This window comes from Chionomys nivalis, chromosome 17 (assembly GCF_950005125.1).
Source record: "Chionomys nivalis chromosome 17, mChiNiv1.1, whole genome shotgun sequence".
NCBI classification, from domain to species: Eukaryota; Metazoa; Chordata; class Mammalia; order Rodentia; family Cricetidae; genus Chionomys; species Chionomys nivalis.
In genome coordinates this window covers 16,725,132-16,742,111 of record NC_080102.1, presented here as the reverse complement: position 1 = coordinate 16,742,111, position 16,980 = coordinate 16,725,132, and the positions used below count along the sequence as shown (strand labels likewise).

General features: G+C 40.3%; 2 protein-coding genes across 2 annotated transcripts in view; one reads left to right on the top strand and one right to left on the bottom strand.

Moving 5' to 3' along the window:
• Positions 1-4,460, top strand: part of Sntb1 (syntrophin beta 1) — a 224,207-nt gene extending 219,747 nt beyond the window's left edge. The window contains exons 6-7 of the mRNA XM_057792410.1: positions 118-308; positions 1,538-4,460. Coding sequence (XP_057648393.1) covers positions 118-308; positions 1,538-1,630 — 284 coding nt within the window. The 3' untranslated portion in view covers positions 1,631-4,460. The remainder of the gene's footprint in view (positions 1-117; positions 309-1,537) is intronic.
• Positions 4,461-13,778: 9,318 nt separating this feature from the next.
• Mtbp (MDM2 binding protein) overlaps positions 13,779-16,980 on the bottom strand; it is a 62,287-nt gene continuing 59,085 nt past the window's right edge. The window contains exons 21-22 of the mRNA XM_057791826.1: positions 14,581-14,646; positions 13,779-13,919 (exon numbers count right to left, since the gene is read on the bottom strand). Coding sequence (XP_057647809.1) covers positions 13,884-13,919; positions 14,581-14,646 — 102 coding nt within the window. The 3' untranslated portion in view covers positions 13,779-13,883. The remainder of the gene's footprint in view (positions 13,920-14,580; positions 14,647-16,980) is intronic.

Below are 16,980 nucleotides of genomic sequence, written 5' to 3'. Positions count from 1 at the left end.
CTTTCTTTCTTGCTTTCACAAGAAATTTGTGGGTGGACACTGGGTTGAAGAGACTAACTAAGCACCTGAGTAAATGGATTTACGGATTGATCTCCACCATGTCTCCCCCTGCCCCAGCCTGCACCTACAGAAACCAGGAATGCCGCCTGACGATACATTATGACAATGGATTTTCTATTTCTACTGAGCCTCAGGAGGGTGCCTTTCCCAAGACAATCATACAGTCCCCTTATGAGAAGCTCAAAATGTCTTCGGATGACGGAATCAGGATGCTCTACTTAGACTTCGGAGGCAAAGAAGGGGAGATTGTAAGTGTGGGTTTCTTGTGACCACGTGACCTCGTTTGCTTCATTATGCAGCACACCTGTAAGGACACGCTAGGCTGCCTCTCTGCTGCTACACAGCTGGCTGCCCATGGTGGTAGCTGCAGTCCCCTGCTGTAGCTGATCCTGGAGAAAGCAGGACTGGATTCAGTGGTGTCAAACAGGTCCAATTATCTCAAGCTCTTTCCTTTGGTTTCATCTCTCATTAGAAATTGGCATAAATATTTGAGGCGAGAGGAAGAATGCTTTATAAGGTTAGCATTAAATTCTTATCAAAAGAATCCTTGGGTGCTCTAACCTATGCACAATTCATTTTAAAGATGTACTGAGCAGCTGATCTAACCTTGGCATTGGGTCAGGTGATGGGGATGAGGGCAGCTATGTAAAACAGGCACTGCCAGGGTCCAAAGGCTAAGGGTAGTCAGGGAATAGACATTAGACATTATCTGAGTTGGGGGAGGGACAGACAAGGAGCAAAAGTTAGGAGCTACTATAAAGCAATATTCATCTAAGGTAACCAATTCCTGGTTAAGGTAACAGTCACACACCTCACACCTGTGCACACACTCCTACAGGCATGCTCTGGGTCATGCAGGAACCACACTGCACACACACTTAAGCCATCACCATCAAAGGAACGTGATGGATATGCCCACAATGGCTCCAGAGTGGAGGGTGGCAGAGGCAGGGATGCTAAGCATGAGCTCCATATCCACAAGGCCCGCTTCACATGCGGGATCTTATTCAATACTCTAATTACCTTGTAATATTAGTAGAGCCAAGAAGAATTTTAAGTGAATTGGCCAAGATTAGACATTAAAAAAAAAAAAACCTGTCAGAACCACGAACCAAACAACTTGAGATGTGAAAGCTGAAATCTGTTGCATGCTGTACAAAAGTCGGAATAAACATCACTATTGCGGAGCTGAAAATAAATGGTTTAGACAGTGAAGAAGGGGCTCATCAATAGTTACGAAATTGTTATAGCTAAATTCGTCAGAACTTGTTTAGGAAAAAAAATATATGGGAGATGTAAGGAATAAGTTTGGAGAGTCATTCCCTTAACTCATTGAGAACAAAGATTTGAGGACAGAATTGCTCTATTTAACACTCCCAAGTCAGAAGTGTGTATTGATTGGCTTGACATGAAAATCACTACGCTACATCAAGCATTAATTGAAAATCTCTCATGCTCTCTTCTTTTCACTTTTCAGCAACTGGACCTTCACTCATGCCCCAAGCCGATCGTTTTCATCATCCATTCCTTTCTGTCTGCCAAGATTACAAGACTGGGCTTGGTGGCCTGAACAGAGGGGCGACTGCAGTGCCACAGGAGTGCGACATCAGGCAGTGCAGCAAACGGCGCATGCACAGCCGGCCATCAGGGCTCAGGAGTCCCACATAACATCCCAGGCTCCTCTGTCAGTTCCAGGAACTACAAAGGACACCCTAAAGGAAACACCACCAGGGATGTCAGAATAGAACTTCTTAGAGCAGAACAAGGTTAAGGGGGTGAGGGCAAATGAATATACACAGCACATCTTCTGAATAATAACAACCAAGGACATGGCCATTACAACAGCATATGCAGATTTAATCACACCAGTTTCTAGGCAACTGGTTCACCCAAGTAAGCCAGGGCCGAGCAGATGAGAAATGGATAGTTTCACCTACTCTTCTATCCCCTCCGGCAACACTGATCCCTTGCTTCTTTGTGATTTATTTTCTGATTCAAGTTGAGCAGACTTTCGTTGGTAGGCAAGAAAAGAGAAAAAGAAGAGAAAGAGTAAAAAGAAACCCGCCTTTTATTTAAGAACGAAGCATCTGTTACTTAATTTTCTTAATGAGTTCTCTCTCAGTTGGCATAGAGTGACTCCAAAGTGCTCTTATTAGTATAGGCTGAGCAGAAATGAAATAAAGCATTGGATACCGACCTGAGCTCTAAGCTGGCAGGATCTGAGCCAAAGTGGGCTGTTGCTGCTGCGAAGCTTTTCTGATGATGAATTCTGAGACTACACTTACACCGTGGATGCTGCCTCATAGCCACAATTGGTACCCTTATTTACAGAGATCAAATTCTGGGCATTTTTTTTTTAAAGATTGCCATTACACGCGCACGTGCACACACACACACACAACTACTGGTCACATAGTTGATATATTTAACTGTCTGCATTTCCCAGTTTTCAGTGGACGCACCTTTCAATGGCCCTTGTTTCTGCCTGTGCTCACATATGTGCATTTCAAAGTAAGGGAGACTGTCTCTCAGTCTTGATGATGCTGTTTCAGACACACAGAACCAGAAGTATAATCAGATCTACCTACAGATAGCACCAACATTCATTTTGGAATTCCAGGGGAATAATAAAATGACCTGATATTTTTCTACAAGCATATTTTGAGGCAATATCTAGCCTACTAAGACATAATGCTTTTTTTTAACCTTTCATTTTTCAACGAAGATTAATTCACTAAAAACCACACCTATTTGACATGGGAGTTACGTTTTACATGCCCTGAAAATCAGCCATAGAATTTATGAATTTTTAGTTCTTTTTTTCCCCCATTAGCTTTACAGTACCACACGCTCTGTGTTCTGCCTATGTGTTGGGAGGGTCATAGTTCAGCAGATGCCTATGCAAAGTGAAACTGCCTAAATGCCTGTGGTTAGAGCCTCAGATTTGCGTCTTTATTGAGTATTTTAAACCATCATTTCCCCAAAGTGCATCCCATATCACAACACCATCACCAAGGGACACGGAACAGTGTTCTCGCTGGGGAGGTCATTTCGGAGCTTGGTGACAAAAGATATTGGCTAAGTAGCAACTTAAGACATTTGAGGCCCTTGTTGGGGTTGCCAGCTTCCTCAAAAATCGTGGTCTTCATTGATCACAACCTTCAAGGTGGGGGTGAGAGTTCCATGCCTTGTACTTCTCTGTAATGGGGCCTCTGTGAAGAAAATGCTTTGGGAAATACCACCACAGCACATGGTCTTTTGGCTGGTTTCTAATCTTACAATGTTGAGGAGTGAAGGCCAGCTTCAACACTGTGGGAAAGCGCTGATGCATTTGTAAATTATATTGCACAGTTTCACACTATATATTTTCAAAAATCACTGGAATGTTGTTATACAAGAGAACTATACTTATGTATTGTAAATAACATGAGACATATATTAATGCCAATAGTTTCGTTCAACAATATGTAATCTAAGGTGCTCGGTACTACATGAAGTTTGAGTTAATTACTCAAGTTGCAAAGATTCTATTATATATTTATAGACAAATTAAAACGGTCATAATTACAGACATTGTTTCTTTATTGCCTAAGTTTTAGAATATCTGGGTAAGAGTCAACAAAAACGGTCTTCACCATTTTTAAAATTTTAATTTAAATATTTATATTTTAGGAAAAATATATTTGAATAAGATCAATGCATTTTCTGAAGCAAATTAAAATGTGTTATTAGCAAGAAATAGAAAACTTTACTAAGAGAATTGTGTATATGAATGACTTTTTTCTCCTAATTAAAGTATATTATATCAGAGTGGCTATGATGAGTCAATTTACATATTCATTGTTATTTCTCAGCTTGGATTTTAACCATCATCTTTAAATAATGGCTACACAGTGTTTTTTCATCTTGTCTTAGGTGTTGCTGTGTATGACACCAACTAAGTCTGTCTTGTGTCTTGGTCAATGAATCAAATTAGTTATTTGGGAGAATATTTTTTCCAGTTTGCTTTGTTCTTTATTCTGTGAATTATAGAACTGATAATGCTTGTACCTAAATGAAAACCAGTGCAGATGAACAATGTTACTTAATGGATTCTTGCTCAGATGCAGGAGGGTAAATTCAGTGGTCTGGTAACACATGCATGCTACTCTTCCTATTGGCTTTTCAAGAAGGCCAGGGATAGAGATGTCATTTTTCATAATATGAACTAAATAATAGAAACCAAACTATACAACTATTATGATTATGAACTACCCAGACAGCGGTATTTAATGAATGGCATCAATGGGGTGTAGAAGTGATTTGGGGGTGGTATCTTGAATTGATTTTTTAAAAATCTGCCTGTGTTTCTAGCCCCATGAACATCATGTACAATTTATATATAAACTAAATAAATATTTGCCTCAGATCTCCAATGCATAACTTTATATTTTAAGTCCATCATGGGTTGACCAGTCTCAGAGGGTGGTGTTTGTGTGAACACAGACCGTGTTCCTTTCCCATCAAAACTGATCATAGAAGTGTTGATGGGGTAAAAGAATTTCACTAGCAATACTTGTGTTAATTATATCTCGGAATCCATTTAAAACACACAGAGTTGATCCATCCCAATGCAGCAAATGTTGACAGATTCCTCAACATATTAAGATTTCCCCCCAAATTAATCTGAATGTAGCTTCAGATAGGTTTTTACCTATAATTAAGGCTCTCATTTTTAACTAAAATGTGACCCCTGCACCAAGCTCCAAATACTTTAATTCTCTGTTGTACCACGACTGGTTTCTGTTGTAATTTCTTGCAGTAAACATAACAGACTGGTATTTACAAGTCATTGTACTAATTGAAACTTCCACAAGATTGAGGTTAGATTAAGAAACATAGTCTGAGCCGGGCGGTGGTGGCGCACGCCTTTAATCCCAGCACTTGGGAGGCAGAGGCAGGTGGATCTCTGTGAGTTCGAGACCAGCCTGGTCTACAGAGCTAGTTCCAGGACAGGCTCCAAAACCACAGAGAAACCCTGTCTCGAAAAACCAAAAAAAAAAAAAAAAAAAAAGAAACATAGTCTGGGATTTCAAAAGACCTAGAAACCGTGAAGCCTATTTCTGCGCAGAGTGTATCCCAGCGGTACCACCTTCGTACATTAAGGTGCGTGATTTACTGCTAACGTGATGTTGACATAGAAAACTGAGCAGACACCGATTAAAACTTCTTTGAAGTCCATGCCACCTAAACTCATCTCACACATATACTGTATCCCAGACGCTGTATTGTGGGCTATGCGGACCTTGCTGCACATGCCAATGTATTCAGGGATCGCTCTTTGAGCACTTCGGTGTTGTCCATCCAGCCTGAAATTGAAATTTTTCCAGGATGAGGAGAGCAGTCCTTATCTCTCCAGGCAGACCCGCTCATTTGCTGGGTGGCTAGAGTTGTTTGAAGCGTCTTGCATTCTTGACGCCCAAACTTCTATTTGTCTACCCTTCACTCATGACCCCTGAATACTGGAAGTTCAATTGCTCTTCCACTAGAGTGTCCTAGAAGCAGAGACGAATCAAGGCTGACAGCAACCAACTAATGTAATATAAGCTGAAAACAGCTTTTAATTGGACTTTTGAAAATTTTCATTTTCTTCTTTTAAAAAAGCTCAAGATTAAAACCTCAGATATCTAGCAATGGAAGGTCACAACTGGCATGGATAAAATCACCAGTAAGAATAATGGACAATAATTTAGAGAGCAATTTGAAAAACCTATAAAAATTTTAAAACACGTACCTTATGACTATGACCTTTGCTCCCACAACTGCACAAAAACTATGGTAGAAAGATCTTTTCTGCAGCATTTGTAAGCAGCTGGAAAAGATCAATATGTGAATGATATCACTACAACACTCATGTACACTGATAGCTGGCTAATGGATGCATGTGAATGTTTTTGCAACTGTCAGTGTTGGCATAGATGAAGTCAGTAAAATCCCCTGTGAGGTTCTCTCGAAGGGCCACAAGTACCATCCTAGCCCTACTGTATTCACCTGGGCTCAACTAGGGCATTCCAGGGATCTGTGCTGTTGGGCTACTACATATGACAAGACCCTGTCTCAAAACCACACCCACACACAATAGTTGGTGCAGAGTATTTGGGTCTGAGCATGGAGAAGCAATGGATACATATATAAGATGCTCCTGCTTGAAAAAGGATATCTGGAAGGAGACACTGTTGTTGTTGTTGTTGTTGTTTTAAAGTAACAGCCCCCCTGCCTTAGGTTACTGCTGGGCAATGGGTCCAGGGATCATGGGTGTGACCTAAAGCCCTTCAATGTTACCTGAACTTCTTAAATGTGCACTTGAAAATGTTCCTCTTTGAAAAGGGCTCTTTCTCTGGACAAAAAATTCTGAGAATGGCAAATACTATTTTTAGCCTGTTTATATGAAAACTTGAATAATAGAACTATTTGAATATGTGACCATAAATCAATTATTATTTTACCTACAGTCCTCCAAATGACACTAAATTTGATTTCACTCGGGGAAGCAAGTTTAATAGCTCATTAAATGATTAAACCATGTTCACAGAGGGTACAGCTTCACATTTAAATGATAACAGAAAAGCAGCAGGGGCCTCTGTTTTGGCTTTTTGTTCTCTGTTCATTTTTCTTAAAGCCTGGTCACAAACAAGACTGTGTTTTTTGGGGGGGGGAGCCTCTAAGGCGCCAGACAGAGGACCCTGATCAGTGTTGCATCAAGGAGCGCAGAAGGGGGCTGGGATGTGGGAGGGTAGGGAGACCCGGCGAGGACAATAGAAGGCAAGGGGAACTGATGTGAAATCAGACCATCTACCGCTTTTTGGCAGCTGGGCAAGGGAGAGGCAAGCCAAGAATAAAGCCTCTCGGGATGCCTCCAGGCTCAGGCAGAGACTGCCCTGCTCTCACGCTTGGCCTGAAGGCTGCAATTCTGTCTTGGCTTGGACTGGGGCCTAGGAATGTTGAAAGAAAAGAAAGCCAGTTATATTTTTAGCCACTTTCTGTTACAATTCTTGGCTGAATAAAGCCCATTTTCTCACAAGAACCCAAAGGCAATGACCAAGAAAGACCTTCAATAATGCTCCATTAACTGCAGCTGTTCAGTATTATAATCCCCATCTGTACAGCACTGGAGGATGGGGATTTCTTCCTCTGCAAGCTTCCTGTGTCCCACAAGAAAAAAAAAAGACAGTCCAGAAAGTAAGCAATTCCCTCAGTCTTCAACTAAGTCTTGGTGGCCGAAGTCTTTGCCATCTTCTCTCTTGCAGGTCATTTTTGGATGTGAATAGAATTTAATGTTTGTGCAAAGAGTCTCACACTACAACCTAGGGGCTTGGCACACCCAAAGGCATTATTGTTCACTATTGTGCGGCCTGCTGGGGGAGGCTGGTTCACCCCCCTACTGTCGTCAGTTGCCTGGGCTCACTCAGGTGGCTGTCTTTGGTGGAGCATCGCACAGGGCGGGGAAGTCCTTCATGCTGCACACACAGGCCTTCAGCTGCTGCAGGCTGTCAGACAGGGACCTTGGTGCTACTCCGTATGAACCTCTTTCCTCTGTTCAGGATAAGGTTCCCGCAGAGCAGAACGGAAGTGACGAGGTCCTAAAATTCTAGGTTCCAGCTCACACTGGGTCGTCGATCCCTATGTCTAGCTTAGAGGTAAGGGTTAGGGAAATGAAAACTACCTATGTTGATGGGAAGACCCAAGGCTTTGTGACACTATTGAGTGTTCTCCATTCTTTCCTCTGGATACAGTAATTTCCATTCTCTCTGCATATAAAATACATACAGGACAAAGGCCAGTACAACCTCCAGGCTCTTTAGAGGCTTTGGCCAACATACCACCACTCTACTCCCAAAACTCACGTGGCAACAGATACCTTTGGGAGCTTTTCTTGTGGGTGATGAGGAGACACCACAGGCACACAGTCAGCCACAGGAAAGCTATTGACGGATTTCCATAAAACTGGCCCTGTTTTGAGGGCACTGTGGTTTGTAGGTGTTTGTGCTTTATCCCTTAAGAGTTCACGTGTTGGAAGCTTGGTCCTTATGGTATTGATGTGGTACGAGCTTTAAAAGGTGGAGTTGGGTTAAAAGTCCTTAGGGCAGTGGGGGCACTGGCCTCAAAAGTGTTACCAAGCTCTCCTGGGACTCTGAGTTACTTCTCTATAGAAAGCTGTTGTAGAAAGGACAAGCCTGGAGCTGTTGCTCAAGCTCTTCTCATACATGCTGTCGCCCCTAATTTGCCATTCTGCACGATGTCCTTACCAGGTCCTGATGCTGATGCCCTTGAACTTCCAGAACTGAGTCAAATAGACCTCTCTTAACAAAGTTACCCAGCCTCACAAACGTCATTACAGAAATGAAAACACCAATGAAGAGAGCGAGAACTGGCTGGATCCTTACTTGCAGCTTGATATGGCCCAACCTAACTCAATACTGCATTGTAACAAGGGTTTCTGGGCATACGAGATAGAAATTTTCTAAAGGCAATGGTGCTAAAAATGGAGATCAAGGCAGACTGACTGACTTTCCTGAGCTAAATCCTTAGACAATACTTAAAGCCCACACAGCATCTGTAAGAAAATGCTATGCTGCTTAACAAGCAAGAGATAGGTTCTGCTGGGTGACTTAATCATTACTCAAACACTGTGTATTCACACAATTATTACAATGCCACTCAAGGACAGAATCTTACGGGACCATTACTGCACATGTTCACCATTATAGGGCACATGACTAACAGTGTGCTGAGCTCTGTTTGGTCAGTGTATAAGACCAGTGTCATCGCCGGGCGGTGGTGGCGCACGCCTTTAATCCCAGCACTCGGGAGGCAGAGGCAGGCGGATCTCTGTGAGTTCGAGGCCAGCCTGGTCTACAAGAGCTAGTTCCAGGACAGGCACCAAAGCTACAGAGAAACCCTGTCTCGAAAAACCAAAAAAAAAAAAAAAAAAAAACAAACAAGACCAGTGTCATCATTGCATCCAGGACCTACCTACAACACTTACATCATTGTTCCCAGTCAATCACTCCAACATCTGGGACCAGGAAACTACTTTGTTTTCTGTGATCATTTTGGCCATTTTCCTAATTTCATGGTTTTGGCATTTTCTTTTCAGATTAATATTTTGGCATAATTCATTTTGCAGGAGTCTATTCCTTTACATTATGGAGTGGTATTTCACAGTAGAAACTTTTCGCAAAGTTGACTTACCAATACTTCCCATTCAGGATTACTGAGAACCAAGTGGGTCTGAGTATCCTAACTCAGTTCCTTGTATTCACACCTTAATTTTTCTTGGGTTTAAAGAACTGTTGGTTCCTATGATTACCATAAACTTAGCTTCATAGGAAGTAGTCGATGATTTTCCATTCCTACCAACAGCATGAAGATGCCCAACTGTGACAGTCACAAGGTTGAATTGTTGGTGTGAAAATTTTCTCTCTCTTAGGGGGTGTTTACAGCTTTAATTTGTATCTGATTAATGATGCTAAACATCTTTACATGGCTGATCTCCATTCCGATGTCTTGCAAAATGTTTGTCTCAAAATTTTTGCACATTTAAAAAACTGGGTTATATCTCATTATTAAGCCCTAAGAGTTTCTTGTGCATTGTACACAAATTCTCCCTGATCATATTCTCAAGAGCTGAAATAGAATGTTTTAAAGTATTAATGTTTTAAAGTTATAATGTATTAAAGTCTACACATTTTGTGTCTTTTCTAGGGAAGCCTTGTTTTATCCAAAAGTGAAGGGTTTTATTTTCTTCTGTGTATTTTGTGGTTTTAAATACAGGACTATGATCCAGATTGCTAATATTTGCATATGGTGTGAGGTCATTCACACAGTTTATCATTTATATTCCCATTTGGACAGATATACAGATCAAGAGAATATTTGCATGTGGTGAAATATATGCATGTTTCTGTAAGGACAGGAATACATTTGTTCAAGATCTGTGTTTCTGAAGAAGTCTTTTTCAAAGAAAAGTTTGGTGTGTGGTGTGCCTTTAAGCAAGATGTCTCAATCACCATGGCAAGACTTGAGGGAGTAAATCCTTCATCTTTGTGGTTGTTGATAAAAAAAATACTTGCCTATATCAAGCACTTTTAATAAGTAATTAATTCAACTCACTGTTGTTTATGCATTTGTCTTTTACTGGTCAGATTGACATAATTTATACTTGTCAAATTTCAAATAGCACTACAAAAGTTACTCAAAATCCTGAAACGCTACATATATCCACTTAAAAGAAATATTAAGTCATATCAACTTACAGCTTTTACTCAAATTTGAATGTATATTTAAAATGTTTATATTACCATTATTACATAAGCTTATTTTTAATTTTAATTTAATTTTAAATTTACTTATTGGCATATATTCATTATATATGTTGGCTGCATATAATCTTATTAAGCATGATAGAAAACCAGGAGCCAAAAAAAAGAAAACAAAATGACGTGTATGTCAACTTGAAAGGTTGGATAAATTGCGATTCAAAGAATTGAAGCTGCCTCTGGCTTTGTAACTTCTGAGCTATGAGACACTGTACTTCAGCTTACTGTCCTTCAATTTCTAATCCCTAAAAGGGAATATCTACCTCACATGTCAGCAGTGGGACACATGGAAACATCTAGAAGCATATCTGGTACATAAGTAGTCCACAATAAATGTTGATTAGCATCACATGTCCGGGAAGTTGGCACTATTATCTGCTTTCAGATTAGGAAACAGGCCATAAGAGTTTTCATTTCTATAGCTATTATTGTTTCTAGATAAATCTCTCCAGATTGCCTCTGTTAATCTACTGTTCTGTGAAGCTATCTAGTCCCTTTTACATTATAAATGTCTATTAGTCTGATTGATACATGTACACTAGAAAAGCCTATTGCTATGAAATATTTCAAAAGACAAATCTGCTGATCAAAGAGAATCTTTAAAATATTCCCTCTTTCCTTGCAATATTCTATGATGTAAAAGCTTATATAAAAGGGGAGAATTTCGCATCAGTAGCTTCAAGGACACCTTTTGAAAGCCTTAATTTCACATGAGCAAACAGAGCACACACACATTAGGCAAACTTCGAGAAGTGAAAGAGACTACAAAGGAAAAAATGGCAACTTACTCTCTAAGAGCTAAAGATTTCTGAGCACCAAACACGAGGGAAACAGGCCAACACCCTCAACGCGTAAAAATGCCTCTCAACCAGCAAGCAAAAAAGTCAGTGTTCAAAATGAAAATGGGCAAAAGGCAGGAATGAACAATATAAATTTTGCTAACGTGTTTCCAAAATGTCACTTGCAGCTATTTCACTTCACAGAAAGCAAATGCGGATTCTACCAGGAGGAGTGTAGACCCTTCCATAAGTTGTCTGGAGATGTATGGAAATGCTTAAAGCCCAGAAATTTTACTTCCTAGAAAATGCGATTTAGTAATAACCATCAGTGACATACTCGGAAGAGCTCTAAAATTTTTAATTATAGAAAAACTTTAAGTTTAATAATGAAGGATTAAATTCTGGCTCACTTGGATTACATCACTGTTAAAGTAGTATCCTATAGTATTATATTCATAGCAAATGTAGTGAATATGAAAAATACGCCGAACACATTTTCCCAAGAGGCCCAGTGGATAGTACCAATCCTTATGTATGCTGTGGTCTTTTCCTGTGCAAACTTAGTAACTTTTCCAACTTCGCTAAGCACGCAATTACTTCGCTAAGCACGCAATTACTTTGATCCTAACTTTTACAAAATGCAACAACAAAACCTGCATTTCTTTCTTTTTTACATATAGGTTTGCTCTCAGCGCAAAATCTGCATCTCTCCCTTTTTCTTTACATACAGAAGGTTTGTTTCCAGCACAGACCCTGGCAACCTTAGAGCTTTTTGTCTTTTCTGCCCCATTAAGATGTCTTTTACCTTTCCACTGAAAGAAAGCGCCCCCCCTCTCCCCCACGACTTCTCTGACACAGTCAGACTACTAGCATCACACTGCTTTGGGGCTCCGTAGCCTTTGCAAGCAAACCACAGCTGACCGGACACAGCACTGGTACCCGGCAGCCAGTCTGATAAACGAGAGCTACTAAATGAGAGATGGATGGGTGGAATGCACAGTGTAGGTGCCCAAAAGTGACTGGTGTCTTGGGAAGGATGACGGCAAGATGACACACGACTTCAGCACACAGAACAACTATGTACAATTCAAGTACCGTCTTTCATTTTCAACTTTGACTATAGTAGATCAAAGTCAACTGAGACCCCAGAAAACAAAACCACAGACAAGAGGCTGCCTGTACTGCTGGGTGAAAAGCAGGCTACAAACTGACACATGAATACACATAATCATATGATTGAAAACTTCAAAGTATTTTAAAACAATAACACATGCATACTGGAAAATATTAGTATTTAGAAAATGGTGTGGGAGGTCCTTCTGTTTATGTGTTGCTTTTATTGGTTAATGACTAAAGAAGCTGCTTCCGGCCAATGGCTTAACAGAATATAACCAGGCTGGAAAAGATATAGAGAAAGAGTAGGTGGAGTCAGGGAGAAGCCATGTAGCTGCCACCAGAGGCAAACACGCTGGGATCTTGCCGGTAAGCCACAATCACGTGGAGATACACAGATTAATAGAAATGGGTTAGTCAAAGATGTAAGTGCTAGCTAGCAATATGCTTAAGTGATTGGCCAAGCAGTGATTTAAATAACATAGTTTCTAAATGATTCTTTCATGGTCTGAGAAGTCGGAAAAAAAAAAACTTTTTTAGGTTTATTTGATATGCATGTGTTTCGTCTGCATGTATATCAGGGCACCACATCTGTACGGTGCCTGTAGAAGCCAGGAGGCATCAGATCCCTTGGAACTGGGGTTACAGACGGCTATAAACCACCATATGAGTGCTGTGAACTGAACCTGGGTGCTCTAGAAGAACACACAGTGCTCTTAAGTACAAAGCCATCTCTCTGTGTCTCTCCCAAACTTTCTACCATGGAAATTTACATTAAAGAATAAGCCTTATTTTTACAATTATTGTCATTTTTTTCCACTTTTGATCCCAAATAAACAATACTTCTGAAAATAGTGGCCTTAGGAGAACATTTCTAAGTTGGAGCAGACTGAGCTTTGCTGTTGGAATACATAGGAAGGATAGTGTCCTAGTTAATTTCTTCTTACTATGATAAAACAGAAGGACCAAGACAACTTATAGAAGAAAGAATTTGTCTGGGCTTATGGATCCAGAGGGTTAGAGTCCATGATGGTGGAGCAGAGGCAGCAGGCAGCAGGGTTGGCAGGCAGAACAGAAGCTGAGAGTTCACAGGTTGAAGTGCAATCAGAAAGCAGAGGATACACTAGGAACCGTGTAAGGCTGTGAAGTATGAGAGCCCATCCACAGCGACACACTTCCTCCAGCAAGGCTGCACCTCCTGGCTCTCCCCAAACAGCACAACCATCCAGGGACTAAGCATTCCAATGCCAGAGCCTGAAAGGAATATTCTCATTCAAACTACCACGGGCAGAAACTTAATAGACCTAATAATAAGGATACACAACCCAGTAAGTAGAGGAATATTACTGTTTATTGAACAATTAAATAACCAAGAGTTAAAACATTTAAAATATATAAAAATATAGATTAAAATACTGTGAAGCTGCAAAAGAAGTGCATTAATTACAAATACACTAACAGAGCATCACTAAAACCACATAAATACAGGACACTAGGGTCCTCTTTACACATGTACCATCTATTCTCTAAGTTTATAGGTGTGCAGTCTTCATAGGAATGGAAGAACAACAGCTTATCTCTTGCTCTTTTCCAACACCCATTCAATCACCTGGGGAAGAAAACAGAGACGCAACTGTGGAACCACCCTCTGCAAGATACCCACGGTCAAGCAGTTCCACACAACGTCTAAATGTGCTCTGGGTGTGTCTTTTCTTCCTGACCACCTCTTTATGTTACCCTTCTGTGTAAGTCAATAGTAAAATATCTTTATTAAACTGCAACTCTGTTTTTTTAAAATGAGAAATCTTCAAAGATAACACAGATAATTGTAAAGCTAAAAGGCAACATTCAACCTTTATATTTAAAGATATTTTATTTTCCAGATAAATGCATGTTGATGTCCACATCCAGATCTGAGCCCAGTGACTGTCCTCAGTGGACCAGGTGATGACTCACCCTACTTTTTTTATCTTTATTTCAAAGTACATCTAGAAAGGGTCACTCAAGAGTTAAATCAACTGAAAACAGTTAATCAAAATGTATTTTTCCCTAGCTCTTTTGATTATTTTTTTCATTTTTCTCCTTTAATATCTTTTGGAGAAAATCTTTTTTGATGAAGCTATTACATACTTTGCCCGAGCCACTGTTAGGTATCTAGGACATTTCAGAAGGATGCTGTTGAAAAGACCATCTGTTTTCTACTGTAAATGTAACCCTGAGACAAAATACCAATTTAACTGAGTGTGGCTTCTTGAAAATAACTTATTTACCTGCATTACATTGCTGTTGGCCGTTTTCTTCATTTCTTCAAAGAGACCCCTTGATGTTTTAAGATCCTAGACATTAATAAAACACAGCGTTTGGAGCCTTGTTCAATTACATTATTTGAGATCACCCTAAATAATTCTAGAAGAGCCACTGCAATTAAGGGAAGTATTCCCAGAATCAACGTAACAGGGTAGTCTCACCCTATATAGAGTATAGAAACCCTTTAACACACACGCGCGCGCGCGCACACACACACACACACACACACACACGTCCTATATCCTGTGTTTCTAACAGTGCCGTCCCATGTTCACCCTAACCATTCTGCTGTTGACGCTTTAGAATCTGGAGAGTGAACATGTAGTTTCTACTAACTGTTCAGATAAGCATGCACTTTTCCTTCTTTGGCTATTTCACTCCACTGCGAAGAGGAACACAACCATAGTCTTACTTTCTATCCCTTCATGTTTCCACCTGTCATGCTTTGCTGGTCCTTGACGATTTAGTAATTTCAGAATGACTACGAATAGCATGGATGTTTAACGGGTAGACCTAGACCTATGCACAACATCTTCAATTCCTCCCCCGCACAGCTGCATCACAGTGGGGTCCATAACTGGTTCGTGTTTGTTATTATACCAAAGCAAAGGCTGTGACGTCACCAGGCGATTTGTATACTATGGCTATGACTCTTGCACTCAGCCTCCTGTACTTCTTGGAGTGAAACTTCCTGGTTATTGGGGATTTTCCCCCACTGACAAGTGTTTCACATACAGAACTCTGGTATTTTCCCCTCCCTCACAATGGATTGATTAAACGTGTAACAAAGCATCTTAAGACAGTGTCTTGCTGTGGACAATCTCTCAGCGGTTTGCTGCGCAGTTTGACTCCAACATTATTATTCTCTCTTCACCACTGGTCTCCCACAGCCTGCCCCAGCTGTCCAGCTTCTCCCTAGGCCAGCCCATTTGGGACTTGTTTTCCTCATTCGAGTCAATTTTTGTTTTATTTAATTTAGCCTCTTATGTGCACAACTTGGTTTTCTAGCAGATTCCATAAAAGATATATTTTAAACCTCTTCTGGGTTTAGAAGTGCCTTTTATTGAGTCTTTACATCTGAATGGACTAGACCAGATAGGTCACTCTGGATCAATACCAGATGAATTTACTCTAGTTATAGACCAGATAGGTCACTCTGGATCAATACCAGATGAATTTACTCTAGTTACAGACCAGATAGGTCACTCTGGATCAATACCAGATAAATTACTCTGGATTATAAACTAGATAGGTCACTCTAGATTATAGATCAGATAGGTCACTCTGGATTATAGACCAAACAGGTCACTCTGGATCAATACTGGATAGGTTACCTTCCCTCAAAATCTTTCCTCCAACGCCTGCCATGGAACCCTTCCTTCCCCTACTCTCTTGTAAATTTATGGTGCTTTTTACTGGTTCCAGTGTACTAAGATACCATGGAGAACTTTAATACCATTTAATTCTCAATCCTTTCAATATGCAACTGCCCTTTCTCTTGGGAAAACCCAGAAAATATTCTGGATGCTTGGAAGTTGTGACACTCCCTCCAATGGCTTGCTGTCACTTTCACTCACTGACTTGGGTAAGCAGTGTCTTGTCCAGCAAGAAGCCCAAGTTCCTCGGTTCTGGGAACATTATTATTATTATTATTTGTTGTGATAATAACATATTATTACATCATTTCCCGCTTCCATGTAACCCCTCCCCAGCTCTCTTCCAAATTTATGGCTTCCTTTCCTTTTTATTTAACTGTTATGTGTGTGAGTGAGAGAGCCCCCCCCCGTGTGTGTACAGCATGTATAGGCAGCCATGTTGCTGAGACTTCATCATCAAAATTAAACTAAGAAGAGATCAACAATCTAAACAGACTTATGACAATTGAGAAAATTAAAACAGTAATAAAAATATTCCTATAAAAAAAACAAACAACCGAGAGCCCTGGGGCAGATGGGCAGCAGGACAGCAAAGTTATACCAGGTGAGAACACAACAAAGAAAACAACAGGTAATATCCCTGATGAATATAGATTCAAAATTATCCAGCAAAATACCTGTAACCCAAATACGGACACAGATCAAAAATATTATCCACTAGGGATAAAGTTGGTTTTATCCGTGAGATGTAAGGATGGTTCAACATAAATGGACTTAAAGACAAAAGATGCAGAAAAACTTTTGACAAAATCCAGCACACCTTCATGATAAAAGTTCTGGGGAGTAGGGTAGAGGGAACATTACCCTATATGATGAAAGCTATATAAGAGAAACCTACAGCTCTCTCGACCAAGCATCCAGTTTCCCTTCTTTCTAGAGTTCTTTTCATTTGATTCTTACTTTTTATAAAATCCCCAGCCCAGCTGT